General features: G+C 39.1%; 1 protein-coding gene across 2 annotated transcripts in view; it reads right to left on the minus strand.

Moving 5' to 3' along the window:
* The window catches only part of Asah1 (N-acylsphingosine amidohydrolase 1), a 50,188-nt gene that overhangs the window by 15,405 nt on the left and 17,616 nt on the right, over positions 1-17,167 (minus strand). For both annotated transcript variants that reach the window (XM_045138827.1, XM_045138832.1), the window contains exon 2: positions 5,246-5,292. In XM_045138827.1, coding sequence (XP_044994762.1) covers positions 5,246-5,292 — 47 coding nt within the window. The remainder of the gene's footprint in view (positions 1-5,245; positions 5,293-17,167) is intronic.

The following is a 17,167-nucleotide window of genomic DNA, read 5'->3' on the forward strand; positions in this document are numbered from 1 at the left end:
CCTTCTTCCCAAATATCTCCAACTTGGTTTTCCAGTCTCAGAATTCTCTGTTAATCAAACAACAGTGCCAGACCCAGTGTCTCTTGTGATAGTTTCAGTGAGCCCCACAGTGGCAACAAATACAGGCTTCAAATGTTAACTCAGAATTCATGAGAATAAAGACCATCAACTATAAATTACGACCAATTTTTCCAAGGTAGGGTGTCACTCTAGTCCAGGTTGACCTGGCCTCGAACTAATGGCGATCCTCCTACCTCTGCCTCCCAAGTGCTAGGGTTAAAGGGGTGCATCACCATGCCCAGCTGAAGCAAGTTTTTAATTGTGTACAATAGAGCCAGTCCAGTGGCTGCCTAGCTAAGGCAGGGGTACAGAAAGCAGTCTCAAGTCAGCTTCTCAGGCTCTGTTTATAGGATGAAAGCACAGAAATCACCGGGTAGGGGATTTTCTGAGGCAAGCAAGCATGGTGACAGAAGCAGACCCGCCATTACAGTTAATACTTCCTGGAACATTATGAATACACAATCCTGGGAACAGTAACCAGAGAACAATTTATGGTCCCAGCTCAGACATAGAAACTTACACAAACAGAAGCTTAACTTAGTCGTTATATCAAAATGGCTCTGGCTGTTAAAATAGAGTCAGGTTGGCTCTTCAAAGAACCTCAGTCTTCTCCAAGGCAAACTTATCTTTCCAGTATATGCTTCCGCTCTTCTCATTGACCTGTAGTAAGTTCAGACCTAAGCACTATTTTATCACAACCTCCAACTTCCTACCTTTTAACATACATAGAATTTCCACTATGGTACCATATTTCTGATGGAAAACAATGATTACTTCTGCTGCCACAGAAATATCATTTTCTGGTACTTTTTTTTTTAATAATGTCTTTTTGATACAGGATCTCATGTAGCTCAGGCTGGTCTTGAACTATCAGCTGCCTCCTCTGAAGTCCAGGGATTACAGGCTTGCACCTCCACACCCAGCTGTTTTCTGGCACTTTTTACCAAATCAAAAGAACTTTCAAGGGTGTGTCATTAAGTGACTTATCAGCTCACCTAATCTATTCATTGTTCTGTTAAAGAGAAGAGTGCACACTGGTGTGTGCTGCAGTGGTACCAGGCTTAAATGAATGTTACCTAGACACAGCTATTTAGTAAGAGACAGGTTATTCCCTAAAAGTCACTTACTGGGTATCTATGCAAACTTCTACCATGAATATATGGTTCTCTAAACTAGGTTGCTGAGCTTGGGAACTTGGTGTACCCATAAGGCTCTATTATACTGTTACCCAGCATCCATTCATGTCAAGAGTTAGATAGAAAAAAAAAAATTCAATTTCAGACAATATTTAAACAAAATCATAATGAGTAAATTTGTACTTCTCAAGTAATTTTCAAGTTCCTCAGTTACTTAGAAGTTGATATCTATGTGAGTATTATATAACTTAAATCTTAGACAAAAACAATTATAACAATGCCCTTGCTTGCAAAGCGTGAAGGCCCAGGTTTAATTTCTCAGTACCCATGTAAAGCCAGATATACAAAGGGGTGGATGCATCTACAGTTCTTGTGCATCAGCAAGAGGCCCTGGTATGACCATTCTCATATTCTCTCCCTCTCTCTCCCTCTCTCTCTCTGTTTCTCTCTCTCTCAAATAAATAAAAACATCTGAAAAACAGAAGTCTGGGCTGGAGAGAAGGGTTAGCAGTTAAGGTGCTTGCCTAAAAAAATCTAAGGACCCCAGGTTTGATTCCCCAGATCCCATGTAAGCCATATGCATATGTGGCACATGCATCTGGACTTTGTTTGCAATGGCTAGAAGCCCTGGCATAGCCATTCATATTCTCTCTATATATTAAATAAAAATAAATAAAACCCAGCACTAGGGAGGCAGAGGTAGGAGGATTGCCATGAGTTCGAGGCCACCCTGAGACTACATAGTTAATTCCAGGTCAGCCTGGACCAGAGTGAGACCCTACCTCAAAAAACAAACCAACCAACCAACCAACCAACGAAAGAAAGAAAGGAAATCTGCTACCACTATTAAGGGCAGATGCCACTTCCTTCAAGGTGTGCAATGCCTCCTGGAGCTGTACATGTTGGTGGCTGGTATTGTTTTTCCTATGAACTCCAATCAACTGCTCCTCCCTTCATAACACCATCATGTCCTTACATCTGCCATTAAGTCCTGATTGTTCTTCATTCCACAGTCTTGGATAAATTCAAGAACTCCAGAGAGAAAAGGAGCTCACTGAAGGACAATATTAAATATCTGTAGGAATAGTGAGACCTCAGAAACCTTTATAACAGAATGTCGTCTAATCAAATTTTTCTGAGAACTAATTTGATTAACAAATTACTTTAATAAAGCTTAACATAATCTCATGGTTTATTAATTGAAGTAGTTTTCCTAAGATCTCAGTATTTAACATATTCACCCCTATTTCCTGTAGACAAGAAGAATATCTATCTTATAAGAGCAGAGAGGATTACATGATATATACATTGATGATCAATGAGTGGTAACCACCATAGTATATTTTCCTATTTTACTACAGATAATAAATATTGTTTTGTCTTTTTGTTTTGTTTTGTTTTTTGTTTTTTGAGGTAAGGTCTCACTCTAGCTCAGGCTGACCTGGAATTCACTATGTAGTCTCAGGGTGGCCTTGAACTCATGGTGATCCTCCTACCTCTGACTTCATTTTGTCATTTTTGAGACTTAGTGTTTCTACATATACTTAACATCAATCATACTGCCTGAACAGACTTGGCTGTCCAGGTTACTTGCAAACTAGTCCAGGTGACACAATACATACAAGTGCAAACAAGACAGCAGATGCTAAGTACCAGTAAGCAGCAAAAAAGAAATGCTTAATGAGATTCAGATAGACACCAGGTGATGTAGTTATCTGTTCCTAGATCTCTGCACTGATGTGTCATCAGGCTAGATGAGTAAGTGTCTCTTTCCTCCCTCTCAGTTGCCTGTATATACCATCAAAATCTAGGCATCCAACCACAAGGATGACCTTTCAAGACTAGAAACTGTTGTCACTTAAAGGAATGCCCCCTTTATCACCCCGATCTCAAGATCCATTTCCATGCAGTTCAGAGAAGAGAAAGGTAAGTGTATAGCTGAGAATTTGGATGTAGAATTTGGCAAGCAAGCAGAGAAGCATACATACACATGGTGTTTATGTGTAGATGTACAAGTATTAGGTTTACATATGAGTACACATACACACAGACAGAGAGAGAGAGAAAGAGAAAGAGAAGTGTACAGGGCAACTGTTAAGTGCCCAACTAGGGAAGGCTTACAGTTGCATGGTGACAACTTCACATGAAAAGTACACATAGAAGGAAGTACAAAACAAAAGGCCTTCAATATAAAAAGAATGCATTAAATGTTACCTGGAGAAGTGAGACTAGCCAAGAGACACCAATCAATAAAGAAATTACATCTAGGAGAGTACCAGTGATGACAGAAAGGAAGGCTTTCTGAAAGCAGGTCACTAAGTACAGGTACTGGCTTGAGAGTAACACTAACACTGGTTACCTCAAATGTTCACATAAAAAGGGAGTAAAATGAAGCAAATTAAATTACACAGTTCCAATCAATCAATAGTAATTAGTAACCAATAGTAATTATTGTATAATAGTAAAATTTCCTACTTAATTACAAACACTAAACATCACTGCATCATTTTGAGACTTACCATTTGCTATGCTTACACCATCCTATCAGTCATATTGCCTGAACCCATATTGATCTGCGGGAGGCTTGCAGACTAATCCAGGTCACACAACACACATGTACCAACAAGTGGAGGATTAAGTGCACAAAAGAAATGCTTAATGGGATTTAGGTGGATACTAAGGGATACTCCAGTACTTCAAGGGTATCAGAACAGAAGCTATTTAGAATGCATAATTAAGAAAACAGCAATATTGCACATATAACACACACATATACACATATGCATATGTATATTTGTGTGTGTAATATTACAAAAACTTAAAATCTGAATATATCTGGTTAAAGTTGTATTTTGCTTTCCCCTACTCTACCAGTCTACATTTAGCAGGAGAGAAAAATAAAGAAAAAGATGGTCATTCCCTATACCTTTCCTTCCTTTCTACATTCTGTTTCTTCTGGGCCTGTGAGCTGTTTGCATCTGGCTTATGTGGGTCCTGGGAAATTGGACCTGAGTCCTTTGGCTTTGCAGGCAAGTGCCTTACCTGCTAAGCCATCTCTCCAGACCTCTTTTTTAAAAAATATTTTATTTTTATTTATTTATTAGAGAGCACCAGGGCCTCTAACCACCACAAACAAACTCCAGATGCATGTGCCTCCTTGTGCATCTGGCTTACATGGGTCCTGGGGAATCGAACCTGGGTCCTTAAACTTTGCAGACAAGTGCCTTAACTGTTAAGCCATTTCTCCTGCCCCCGAAATGTATTTCTTATAGGCTTATTTCATCACTAAAGACTTTGAAAAACCAAAAATTCAGCTAAAATAATGTTAGACAGATTTAAGCAAGATTATTTGGTCCTTCTCTTATGCTTTTCACTATAGCTTTCCCATAGCTTTATCAAGCCAAGGTTTATTTCTTTACAAACACTTCACATATGGGATCCTGTGCTTTTGTGTTCCAATATAATTTGAGTACTTGTATCCAGCACTACATAGAATCACAGTTCAGTGTATACACAGGCCTTACTTAGCATTTGTCATAGATGATTAAACTGCTTAATGGTGCCAGGCTTGGTGTGCATGCCTTTAATCCCAGCACTTGGGAGGCAAAAGCAGGAGAACCCCTGTGAATTTGAGGCCAGCCTGGGACTACAGTGAGCAGTGAGTGCCAGGTTACCCTGGGCTAGAGTGAGACTTTACATCGAGAAAAAACTTGCTTAATGGTATTTAGTGTAAACAAAAATCCTTTTCTTGTCTATGGCCATACCACCCAGAATGCACCTGATCTTGTCTGGACTTAGAAACTAAGTGGGGTCAGGCTTGGTTAGTACATGGATGGGAGAAATCCTTTTCTCTCCTCTGACTTTGATAGGCCAGAAATGCGTATTTTAATCATATATTCATACTTGTCTAAGACCACAAGGAAACCAATCTTTCAAGGTAGAAGACACGGCTTCTGTTTTTATTCACTAGTACTATTTTTACATGACTATTACATAGAGAAAGTCTCTGTGCAGATAAAGTGAGTTTTTATCATATGATGTTTACTCACGTTGGTCCAGAAGGAGGGTAAGTTGATTTTCTGCAATCTTCAGTCCACTAAAGAAAACAAAGAAAATCAAGCAGTTCAGAAAGGTACAAATGTTTGCTAACTGAATATACAATCCTTAAAATATAATTAATCTGTGAAAATGAAACCTCCTTTTAGACCATTTGATTATCCTTTTTTGTTTTTATTTTTATTGATAATTTCCATGTTTATAGACAATAAACCATGATAACTCCCCCTTTTCTGTGCTTGAGATAGGATATTATGTAGTATAGTTGGCTTCAAACTTATTATTACATAGCTAGACCAGATTGGCCTTGAACTCAATCTTTCTGCCTGATCCTTCTGAATGCTAGGATCACACGTGTTCCTGAGTTCAATACCTTTTTCAAGATAATAGTGTTTCTTCCCCAGAAGAGTTCTAAAATTCCCAACTCACTAAGGTCTCCACTCAGTTTACCTAACAGCTAGGTATTATAATGTGGCAGTTCTAAAACCAATATATCACAGAAAGAAATATAGAAAAGGACATGGTTTAAAATGTTTTTAATTAATTAGTTAAATTTATTTATTTATTTGAGAGAGAGAAAGACAGAGAATGGGCATGCCAAGGCCTCAAGCCACTGCAAATGAACTCCAGATGCATATACCACCATGTGCATCTGGCTTACATGGGTTGTGGGGAGTAGAATCTAGGTCCTTAGGCTTTGCAGGCAGTGCCTCAACTGCTAAGCCATTTCTCCTGCCCCAAAATATTTCTTTATGATAGGATGACATCACCTGAATTTCTGAGCCAATACTGTACAAGGCCCTCCACAATCTGCCCATAACCTTCCATCATCGTCTCAGTCCTGACATTCCTAATAGTATGGTCATGTGCAAGCACTTCCTAAACCTCTCACCCTTCCATGCCCACCCATGTGCTTGCTGTGTCCTCTTTGGGGGATGCCTCCTCCGTCTTCTGCAGAACTTGGTTCTACCTTCTAAACTCCAGTTCAGATACCTTATGAAGTCCTTGTCTATCTCCTATATGAACATGGTCATCCCCTCCTTGGTGTCTCCACAGCTTTTGTACATATCTCCATTACCATAATATGCCATTGCATTATAATAGCTTGCATCTCCTCAATGCCAGTCCGTGCTCCCTGAAGTGAGGGCAGCTCCAATATTGAGGTCACTGCTAGAGACAATGAAGAGATTGCCAGAGACTGCTTCTGGGATATCTGGTCACATCTAGTAGCAAAATAGAATTTTATCTAACATAAAATTATCCGTTATGATTCTTTTTGTCAAATATTTTATTTATTTAATTTGAGAAAATGAGAAAGGGGGGGCAAAGAGAGAAAGGGAGTGGGAGAGGGACAGAATGGGCGTGCCAGGGCCTCTAACCACTGCAAACAAAGTCCAGACACATATACTACCTTGTGCATCTGGCTTTATGTGGGTACTGGGGAATCAAACTTGGGTCTTTAGGCTTTGTAGACAAGTGCCTTACTTGATAAGCTATCTCTCCAGCCCTGAATCATTTTTTTGGAGGGGGGGGTGTCGGGTTTCAAGGTAGGGTTTCACTCTAGCTCAGGCTGACCTGGAATTCACTGTGTAGTCTCAGGGTGGCCTAGAACTCATGGCGATCCTCCTACCTCTCTGCCTCCTGAGTGCTGGGATTAAAGGCGTGTGCCATCATGCCTGGCCTTCTGATTCTTTTATTATTTTTTCCAGATGGAAGTTACATTTATATCTTCTCTAAAGACCCAGTTGTTTTGAAAATATAAATGTACACGAAGAGGAGGAAGAATAGGGAAGGAAACTATCAGAATTGTAGATTGAGTTCAGGAAATGTATCAGAAAGGAATGTAAATCTTTTACCTTTTGATAGCATAGTTATATATAAAGTAATTTCATATTACCTGTGACTAAAACATCAACTATTGTCAAAACAACCTTACTACAGTATAGATTTGACTTGTAATTTGGGTTTGAACTCTAAGTTTGTAGCAAAAGTCATTTATGACATCTCTATCACATCCTCCAAGGCTCTGGACCATTGCAGAAGAGGTGGTGGAAAGAATTTAAGAACCAAAAGAAGAGGAGGAGTGCTTACAATACTGTATTCCAAGCCAGGCAATGGTGGCACATGCCTTTAATCCCAGAGCTTGAGAGGATCTTTGTGAGTTTGAGGCCATCCTGAGACTACACAGTGAATTCCAGGTCAGCCTGGGCTAGAATGAGACCCCATCTTGAAAAACCAACCAACCAAACAAACCATATTCTAGACACAGACTGACCATGGTATTCGTGGCCTCAGAGTGGCTGACACTACCTACTCAAGGCTTACAAAATAGGAGGGCAAAATGACATCACCACAATGGTCTTAACAGGCAGTGGATCATGTAAGCTTTACAGCTGGCCAGCCAGCCCAAATGTACTAACTGTTGCAATAGTGGTACGTCTATTATAGGGGAAAACAAAACCAACTGCTCTGATTGGATTTGAGGCCCGTTCCACTGGAGGGAATTCATGCTTGGTTCTGAAAATCCTGGTCAAAAGCCTATGGCTAGGGAGGTTATAAGCCCTACTGTTATCTGGGTAATTGCATATATCATGCCCACAAAACTATCCTCTAAACACTTATGTTTATGCCCATATATTATTGCTACATTCACTTTTGGTTAGAAATATATATATATGTATAACTCAAAACTCATTATAGTACTGGGGAGAAGTGACAGTGGAATATTTAGCACTAAGACATCTCTATCATGCCCTCCATGGCTCAGGGTTCATTTTGGAAGACAGAGCAGAAAGAATGTAAGAGGCAAAGGGAGGAGAGGACCTGCTTACCACACTGTCTTCAAGACACAAAGTGGACTTGACATTCATGACCTCACAGTGACTCATGCTATCTACACAAAACCCACATAATGAGGAAAAATGATGATGATACCATATTATAAGAGAGACTAGTTGGAAAGAAGGGATTCAGCAGAGGGAATATTGGGGAAGAGAAAAAGAGAGAGTGGTGGTAGGGGGCTATGATCATGGTATATAGTCTATATGTATGGAAACTGTCAACAAAAAGTTAAAAAACAAAACAAAACTGGGTGGAACAGAGCACACCTTTAATCCCAGCACTTGGGAGGCTGAGGTAGGAGGAATGCTTTGAGTTCCAGGCCAGCCTAGGATTACAGAGTAAATTCCAGAGTAAGTTCTAGAAAAATTAAAAAAAAAAAAGAAATAATCAACTTATAAAGAGGGGAAAAGCCACCCATGCATGCTCAATAATGGTCAAGGGAGGTTCTTTTTATTGAGTACTTCAGTTTCAGCCTTAAGCTCAAATATTGTACAAAATTCTATTACCAAGACATCTAAGTCCTCTGCCACACTGAAAAGTCAGAAATTTTGCTTCTGTTCCTAACAAGATTTTGCAGAAACAATGCTGGTTAAGTCTAAAAGAACAAATGAAATTCAGAGTTCACACTATTGATTCAACTAGATGTTAGAATCAAATGTTTTTCACAAAGCTTTATTCTAACAGTGGAAAATAAAAGTAAATAACCATAACCTTTAAGCATGTTACATTTTTTGCTTTGCAAGTTTGTTCAGCTCAACCTTTTCTGTTTACAAATAATTTTTACCACTGTTGGCTGTTATATATATATATATATGCAGATTATAACTTTAAGTTGTCTTGAATCATTTTTTCAACTTCTTTGAAAACTTACTTTTCAAAAAATATGACTTAAGCTAATTCTTCAGCCATCTCAAACCACTGGCACTGAAATTTTAATAAATATCAGCAACTGGTCAGTTTAAATGTAACATTAAGAGTCAAGAAAAGCTCTGAAATTTGTTTGCCTGGTTGATTTTTGGGGGTTGGGGGAAGTGCTGGGAATTGAATCCAGGTTCTCCTATAAGCTAGGCTAGCATTCTACCACTGAGAAAACATCCCCAGTTCTTTATTATTAATTTTACTTTTTACTATATCTTAAGAGATAGAGGTCTTACTAGACTGCTCATGCAACCTAGAGCTTGCAATTCACCTGTCTCACTCTTTCAAGTGATATGGTTTCAGGTAATTTATGTTGTTCCCAAAGTTCTAGATAACTATTAGTTACAGACTTGTGAAACAGGGCTGGAGCGATGGCTTAGCGGCTAAGGTGCATGCCTGTGAAGCCTGAGGACCCATGTTCAACTCTCCAGATACCATGTGAGCCAAGTGCAAGGTCGCACACGCCCACTAGGTGGCGCAAGTGTCTGGAGTTCTATTACAGTGGCTGAGGCCCTGGCACGCCAATTATCTCTCAAAGAAAAAAATGAAAGAAAAAAAAGACTCGTGAAACAATCTTCTGTGGATTCATTTATTATGCTGCTATGACCAAATACAATTTAATTAATTTTTCATTTCCATGCTTTCCTTAAGAAATGAGCTGCTTGGCCTGTTAGGAAAGAAAAGTCATCAACAGTTTTAACCAACTTTAGACTCTGCAAACTTTATGGCTAGCTAGCCAGGCCAAATGTACCAACTGGTGCAACAGTATACTACTATGGGGCAACCAACTGCTGTCTGATTGGATTTGAGATGCACTCCATAGAAGGGAATTTATGCCTGGTACAGGAAAGCCTGGCTAGGGAGGTCATAACTACTCTCATTTTTACTTGGAGAAGCTTCTTTTTTCTCTATCACACCCTCCAAAGTTCACAGACCTTTAAAAATCTAAGAACCAAAGAGAGGGAAGGAATGCTTTGCAAAACTATCTTCCAGACACAAAGTGGCATGACATTCATGACCTCACCATGGCTGATGCTACCAACAGAAGACCTGCATAATAGAAGGAAGAAAAAAATGATACCAAGATAGAAGAGACTAGTTGGAAAGGAGGAGGAATTTGGGCTGGAGAGATGGCTTAGTGGTTAAGTGCTTGCCGGTAAAGCCTAAGGACCCCGGTTCGAGGCTCAATTTCCCAGGACTCATGTTAGCCAGATGCACAAAGTGGCGCAAGCGTCTGGAGTTCATTTGCAGTGGCTGGAGGCCCTGGCGCACCCATTCTCTCTATATATATCTGCCTCTTTCTCTCTGTCTGTTGCTCTCAAATAAATAAAAATAAACAAAAAAAAATTTTTTTTAAAGGAGGAGGAATTTAGTGCAGGGGGTGACAGAGGAAAAGGAACAAAGGAGGGTACTGGGAGGGGATTATGATCATGGTATATGTGTGTGTGTGTATATATATATATATATATGGAGATTGTAAATAAAAGTTGTTTCAGGGTTGGAGAAATGACTTAGTTTTTAAGGCACCTGCCAGCAAAGCCAAAAGACCCAAGTTTGATTCCTTAGTAGCTACATAAAGCTAGACGCCCAAGGTGGCGCATGTATCTGGAGTTCATTTGCAGTGGCTGGAGGCTGTGGTGTATGCATGAGCATGCTCTTTCTCTCTCTCTCTCTCTCTCTCTCTCTCTCTCTGCCTTTCTCTATTTCTCTCTCATAAATAAATAAATAAAATAAATAAATGGTGAAAAAAAAATTTAGAGTTGGGTATGCTGGCGCATGCCTTTAATCCCAGCACTTGGAAAGCAGAGGTAGGTGGATCACCAAGAGTTTGATGCCACCCTGAGACTACATAGTAAACTCCAGGTCAGCCTGGGCTAGAGTGAAACCTTACCTTGAAAAAAAAAATATTAAAGTTAAGTTTACATTGATAGACATGGCAATTAGCCACACTGCCAGGCTTCCACACAAACCACTTTTGGCCCACCCCAACAAGGTTTATTTTGCTCTCATAAACTGAGCCACCACAGACTAAAGGTCTCTCTGCATTTAGGGCTCCCATACACTTAATGCCACAGACTAACATTCCAGCTACAAAGAAAACCAGTACAATATCTAAAATAAGCAGGGCAAATAATCAAGTCCTGCAGTTCTTTGGCAACTGTGACCAGTGAAAAAAATCTCTGGAGTTCCAATTAAACCTCTCCATATGGCCTGCCCACAGCCCTAGGAAAACTTCATCCTAAACCAGACAGTCCCCCTGGCAGCTATACCACAGTCCTGATATCTCCAAAACCCTGACATCTCCATCAGGTTTCCACACAGGGGCTCCAACAACCCTGCCTCACACTGCCTGGTGGCCATCTCCAAAAGAATTGGATTGCAAATCAAAATGACCATCTCTTTCCTGTACTGGTTATACTTCGAAAACCAGTATTAGGTGGGCTACCAAATTTGTAATCCAGTGAGGAAGAAAGCTGACTTTGCAATCAGATCATATGCTAATGGGCAATACTCCCAAAAGAAACTTTGAAGACTTCTGGGTAAGATGATAGCAGAGTAGTCATGCCAAAGCAACCTAGGGAGGGAAATAAGCAGAAAACAGCAAAATACACTCTTCTAAAAGTTAAGGTGTATAAGGAATTAAATACCACAGCAGAGAAGCAAGAGACTCAGACTTTCCAGCAAGCAGGCTACTGGCCAGAATCCCAGTGAAACATCAGTGGCCCCAAGATGTACCCTCACCAGGCCAGCACAAAGCTGAAGGAACAGAAACCAGGTAAGATTTTCCTCTCACACCAGATTCCTCAAAAGCCAAGAAACCTGAAGGAGAAGAAAGCAGGGATGAGCTGAGTAGTTGCTCAAGGAGATCACAAATGGGACCAGCTGAGCAGCTCTGGAACAATTCCAAGTATCCTGCACAGCCTCCCATACCCCAAACACCAATGGCAGGAACCACTGGAGAACTCATCCATCCCCCAGCTGCACAGCATCCAACACAGGTGATCAGAACACCAGATCCAGTGATTCAAGCAGCCTAACCGAGTCCACAAGTCCACAGCACAAGAGAATGGGATTGAGGTGAGCACTCAGCATTGGTGAAATTGGAAGCCATCCCAAAAGATAACAGGGCCTACTTACACAAAGCCAGGTACACAGGCCTGCAATATAGTGCTAACCTCACCTTCCATATCACAGCAGGTTATATGTTAGAATTGAATGATATAATCTTGGTCAGCTTCACCATTCTCAAATCAACTGTATTTTGGTGGTGAATATTATTTCCTTTGATGTTCCCTGATTTATATGGCCTTTGTCTTTTGCTTTCTGCCATTTTTTGAGGCAGTCTGACTTGCCCTCAGGCTGACCTGGAACCCATTTCAGAACAGAAATCTAAGCCTCCCAGTTGACAGGATTAAGGGAGTAGGGCAACACATACCCTTAGGTACTTTGGTGTTATTAGATTATTTGTTTACTTTAATCCCCACTCTTGCATAATACTCTGTGCTGGTTTTGACTGAATGTGTATGCTGCTCAGTTGAATTTTAGAATTTGCCAGTAATTTGCTCTACCCAGCCTACTAGAATATTTGAATAGCAGGCAGACAGAACACCTACAGTCACTTCTGCTATTACTCTTTTTATTTTTTCGAGCCAGGGTCTCACTCTAGCCCAGGCTGACCTGGAATTCACTATGGAGTCTCAGGGTGGCCTTGAACTCAAAGAGATCCTCCTACCTCTGCCTCTCGAGTGCTGGGATTAAAGGTGTGAGCCACCACGCCCGGATTGCTGTTACTCTTGAGTATGAGAGCTACACCTGGCACCTTAAACTCCTATCCTAAAGATATATAAACTTGGATTTACACAGCAGATAATTAGAAAACCCAAGCATCAAATTAACTCAAGATGCAAAAATCTCAACATTACAATACAAGAAACACAAAAATCAAGATAATACAATTCCAACAAAAACAATAACTCCATAAGAAATGGCCAACAGTGAGACTGTTTTAAATGAAATACCTAACAAAGATTTTTTTTAAAATTATATCTATACTTAAAGAAATCAAAGAAGAAAACAGGGCTGGAGAGATGGCTCAGCTGTTAAGGAGCTTGCCAGCAAAGCCTAAGAACTCAAGTTCGAATCTCCAGCTCCCATGTCAGCCAGATGCAGTGATGTAAGCATGCACTGTTACACATGTGCACAAGAGGGTGCACACATCTGGAGGTTGTTTACAGTGGCTGAAGGCCCTGGAGAATCATTTTTACTCTCTTTGCTATGTTTTTTTTTTCTCTCTCTCTAATAAATAATATTTAAAAGAACAAAACAAACTCCTGAAGGCATCCCAAGAGAACACAGGAAACCTACTTACTGAAATAAGGAGGCCAATAAAAGACATAAGTAAGGAAATAGAAATAATGAAAAAATACCAATCAGAAATACTAGAAATGAAAAGCAGAGTATGTCAAATAGAAAACTCTGTAGAAAATCTCTCCTGAGAATGAATGGCTCAAGGAGAGGACAGAATTTCTGAAGACCAGCTGGCAGATCTTACACAGTCCAACAAAGAAAAGAGCAAACTAATAGGAAGGTATGAATGGGAACTTCATGACATTTGGGGCACTATGAAGAAGACAAACATAAGCATAGTAAAAGAATTCTACTCCAAAGGCATAGTAAGTATTTTCAACAAAATCATTGGAGAAAATTTCACTCAAATAGGGCAAGTGATGCCAAGACATATACAGGAAGACTTTAAATTGCAAAACAGGCAAAATCAGGAAAGAACCTCTTCCCACCATATTATAATTAAACTATAAAACACATAAATGAGAGAAAATATATTGAAAGCACTTAGAGAGAAACATCAAGTCACTTATAAGGTGAGCCCATCAGGATAACAACAGGTTACTGAACACAAACTTTACAAGCCAGAAGGGCTTGGGAGGATGTATTCCAAGTTCTGAAAGATAACAACTGTCAACCAAAGTTACTTTATACAAACTGATGGAGAAATAAGGACATTCTAGAACAAAAACAGGATAAAGGGATACATGAACACTAAAGCAGCTCTACAGAAAATGCTTAAAAGGATCCTCCATACTGAAGAGAAAGAAAAGCACACACAATAAGGAAACAGGAAAAAGTAAAAAGTACTCAAATAACAGTTAATACCAGAGAGTAAAGGAAAAAAACAGAAGAATTATAAAACAAGAATGGCAAGAAAAAATGAACACCTTTCAATAATAACTCTTTTTAAATTTATTTTTAAAATAATTTTTATTTTTTATTGGCAACTTCTGTACTTAACAGACAATAAACCATGATATTTCCCTTCCCTTCCCCACTTTCCCCTTTACAACTCTGCTCTCCATCAGACACCCACCCTCTCTCCATTAGTCTCTCTTAATTTGATGTCACCATCTTTTTCTCCTATTATGAGGGTCTTGTGTAGATATTGCAAGGCACTGCAAGGTCATAGACATTGAGGCCAATTTCTGTCTGGACAGTTTCATTATAAGGAGTAGTACCTTCCTTTGGCTCTTACATTCTTTCCATCACCTCTTCCACAATGGACCCTGAGGGTATGATAGAGATGTTTCAGTGCCAGACACTCCTCTGCCACTTCTTAGCACTATGGTGCCTTCTGAGTTATTCCAATGTGTCACTGCCAGCTGAAAAGAGAAGCTTTTCTAACCAAAAGTAGCATTAATGTATGGGTATGATATTAAGAAAAGTGCTTATAGGGCATATCAAAATCTTTGATACACAATGGAGGCAGTCCTAAGAGGAAAACTTACAACCTTAAGTGCCTATATGAAGAAATTAGAAAGTTCACAAGTAAACAACTTAATGTTTCACCTTAAAGCTTTGGAAAAAGAATATCAAGGCAAACCAAAAATCCGTAGGTGGGAAGAAATAATAAAGAGTAGGGCACAAGTTAATGAAATAGAAACAAATAATACACAAAGAATTAATGAAACAAAGACTTGGTTTTTTGAAGGGATAAACAAGATTGATAAACCTTTAGCAAATCTAACTAAAACAGAGAAGAGACAAAAATCATTAAAATTACAGCTGAAAAAGGTACTATTACAACAGATACCAAATAAATTCAGAAAATCATAAAGATATACTTTAGAATATATACTCCACTAAGTTTGAAAATCTGAAAGAAATGGATAATTTCCAAATTTACATGATCTACCAAAATTAAATCCAAGGTGAAATAAACCATTTAAATAGACCTATAACAAGTACAGAGATCCAAGCACTTAAATTTAAAAAGATCTCCCAACTAAAAAATGTCCAGGCTCAGATGGATTCACTGGTGAATTTTACCAGACCTTCACAGAAGAACTAACATCAATGCTTCTCAAACTTTTCCATAATCTGGAAACGGAAGAAATCCTACCAAACTCCTTCTATGAAGCCAGCATTACTCTGACACAAAGACAGAACAAAAAGAAAAAAAAAAAAAAAAGAAAAAAAAAGAAAGAAAATTACAGACCAATCTCCCTCATGAACGTAGATGCAAAAATTCTCAACAAATTACTGCAAAAAATACAAGAATATATCTAAAAGATCATTCACAGTGTCCCAGTACGCTCTATCCCAGAGATGCAGGGATGGTTCAACATACACAAATTGATAAATGGACTATATAAATGGACTGGAGGACAAAAATCACATGATCATCTCAATAGATGAAGAAAAGGCAGTGAAAAATCCAACATCCCTTCATGGGATAAGTCCAGAAACTAGAAATGGAAGAAACATATCTCAACATAATCTAGGCTACTTATGTCAAACCTATAGCCAACATAATATTAAATGGGTAAAATGTGAAGCTTTTCCATTAAAGTCAGGAACAAGATAAGAGTGTCCACTGTCCCCGCTTTTATTTAATATAGTACTGGAAGTCTTAGCTACAGCTATAATGCAAGAGATACATATAAAAGGGATACAAATTGGAAAGGAAGAGATCAAATTATCATTTATTTGCATATGTTATGGTTCTATACATAAAGGACCCTAAAGACTCTACCAGGAAACATTCAGAGCTGATAAACACTTTCAGCAATGTAGCAATTTACAAAACCAACACACAGAAATAAATGGCCTTCCTATATACTAACAACAAACAGAGGATGAAATTAGAGAAATACTCTCTTTGCCTCCAGAAAAAAAGTAAGCTAGGATAAATCTAACTAGAGAAGTGAAAGATTTCTACAATGAAAACTTTAAAACACTCAAGAGTGAAACTGCAGAAAACACTAAATAATATAGACATCCCATGTTCTTGGATTGGAAGAAACAATACTGTGAAAATGCCCATCTTACTAAAAACAATCTACACATTTAATGTAATCACCATGAAAATTCAAATGACATTCTTCATGGAAATAGAAAAAACAATCCTAAAATTCATTTGGGACACAGAAACCCTTGAATACCAAAAACAATTTTGAGCAATAAAACTAAGGTTGGCAGTATCACTGTGGTGGTTTGAATAGATGGTCCCCAAATATTCAGTTATTGTTTGTAGTTTGCATCTGTAGCCACCTGGCTGGAAGCAATGTCACTGGGTGGATCTTAAGGTGTAGTGGTGGGTTTCAGATTTCAATCTAAAGATATGCAAAATGTGCCTAGCTGGAGTTCCTGCAGTGTGCTGTGCTGTGTGGCTTTTGGCTTGGGCCTGTGAAGGCAGGCCAGCTTCTTCTGCCATTTGTGGAACTTCCCCTGGATCTGTAGGCTTCAATAAATATCCCTTCCTCCATAACTGTGCCTGGTCTGGAAGTTCACCTCAGTGAAACTGAAAGCTGTCTGCTACAATCACTATGCCTGATTTTAAGCTATATTACAGAGCCAGAGTAGTAGAAACAGAAGGTACTGGCATAAAAACAGCCAAGTAGATCAATGGAACAGAATAGAGGATCCAAATGTAAGTCCAGGCAGCTACAGCCACCTGACCTTTGACAAAAATGTTAAAAATATCCACTGGGGAAAAGACAGTCTCTTCAACAAATGGTGTCAAGAAAACTGGACATCTATACATAGAAGGATGAAAATACATCCTTATGTGTCTCCATGCACAAGAGTTAAGTCCAAATGGATCAAGGATCTTAATATGAGGACAAGAGAAATGGCTTAGAGGC

This window comes from Jaculus jaculus, chromosome 1 (assembly GCF_020740685.1).
Source record: "Jaculus jaculus isolate mJacJac1 chromosome 1, mJacJac1.mat.Y.cur, whole genome shotgun sequence".
Lineage (NCBI taxonomy): Eukaryota > Metazoa > Chordata > Mammalia > Rodentia > Dipodidae > Jaculus > Jaculus jaculus.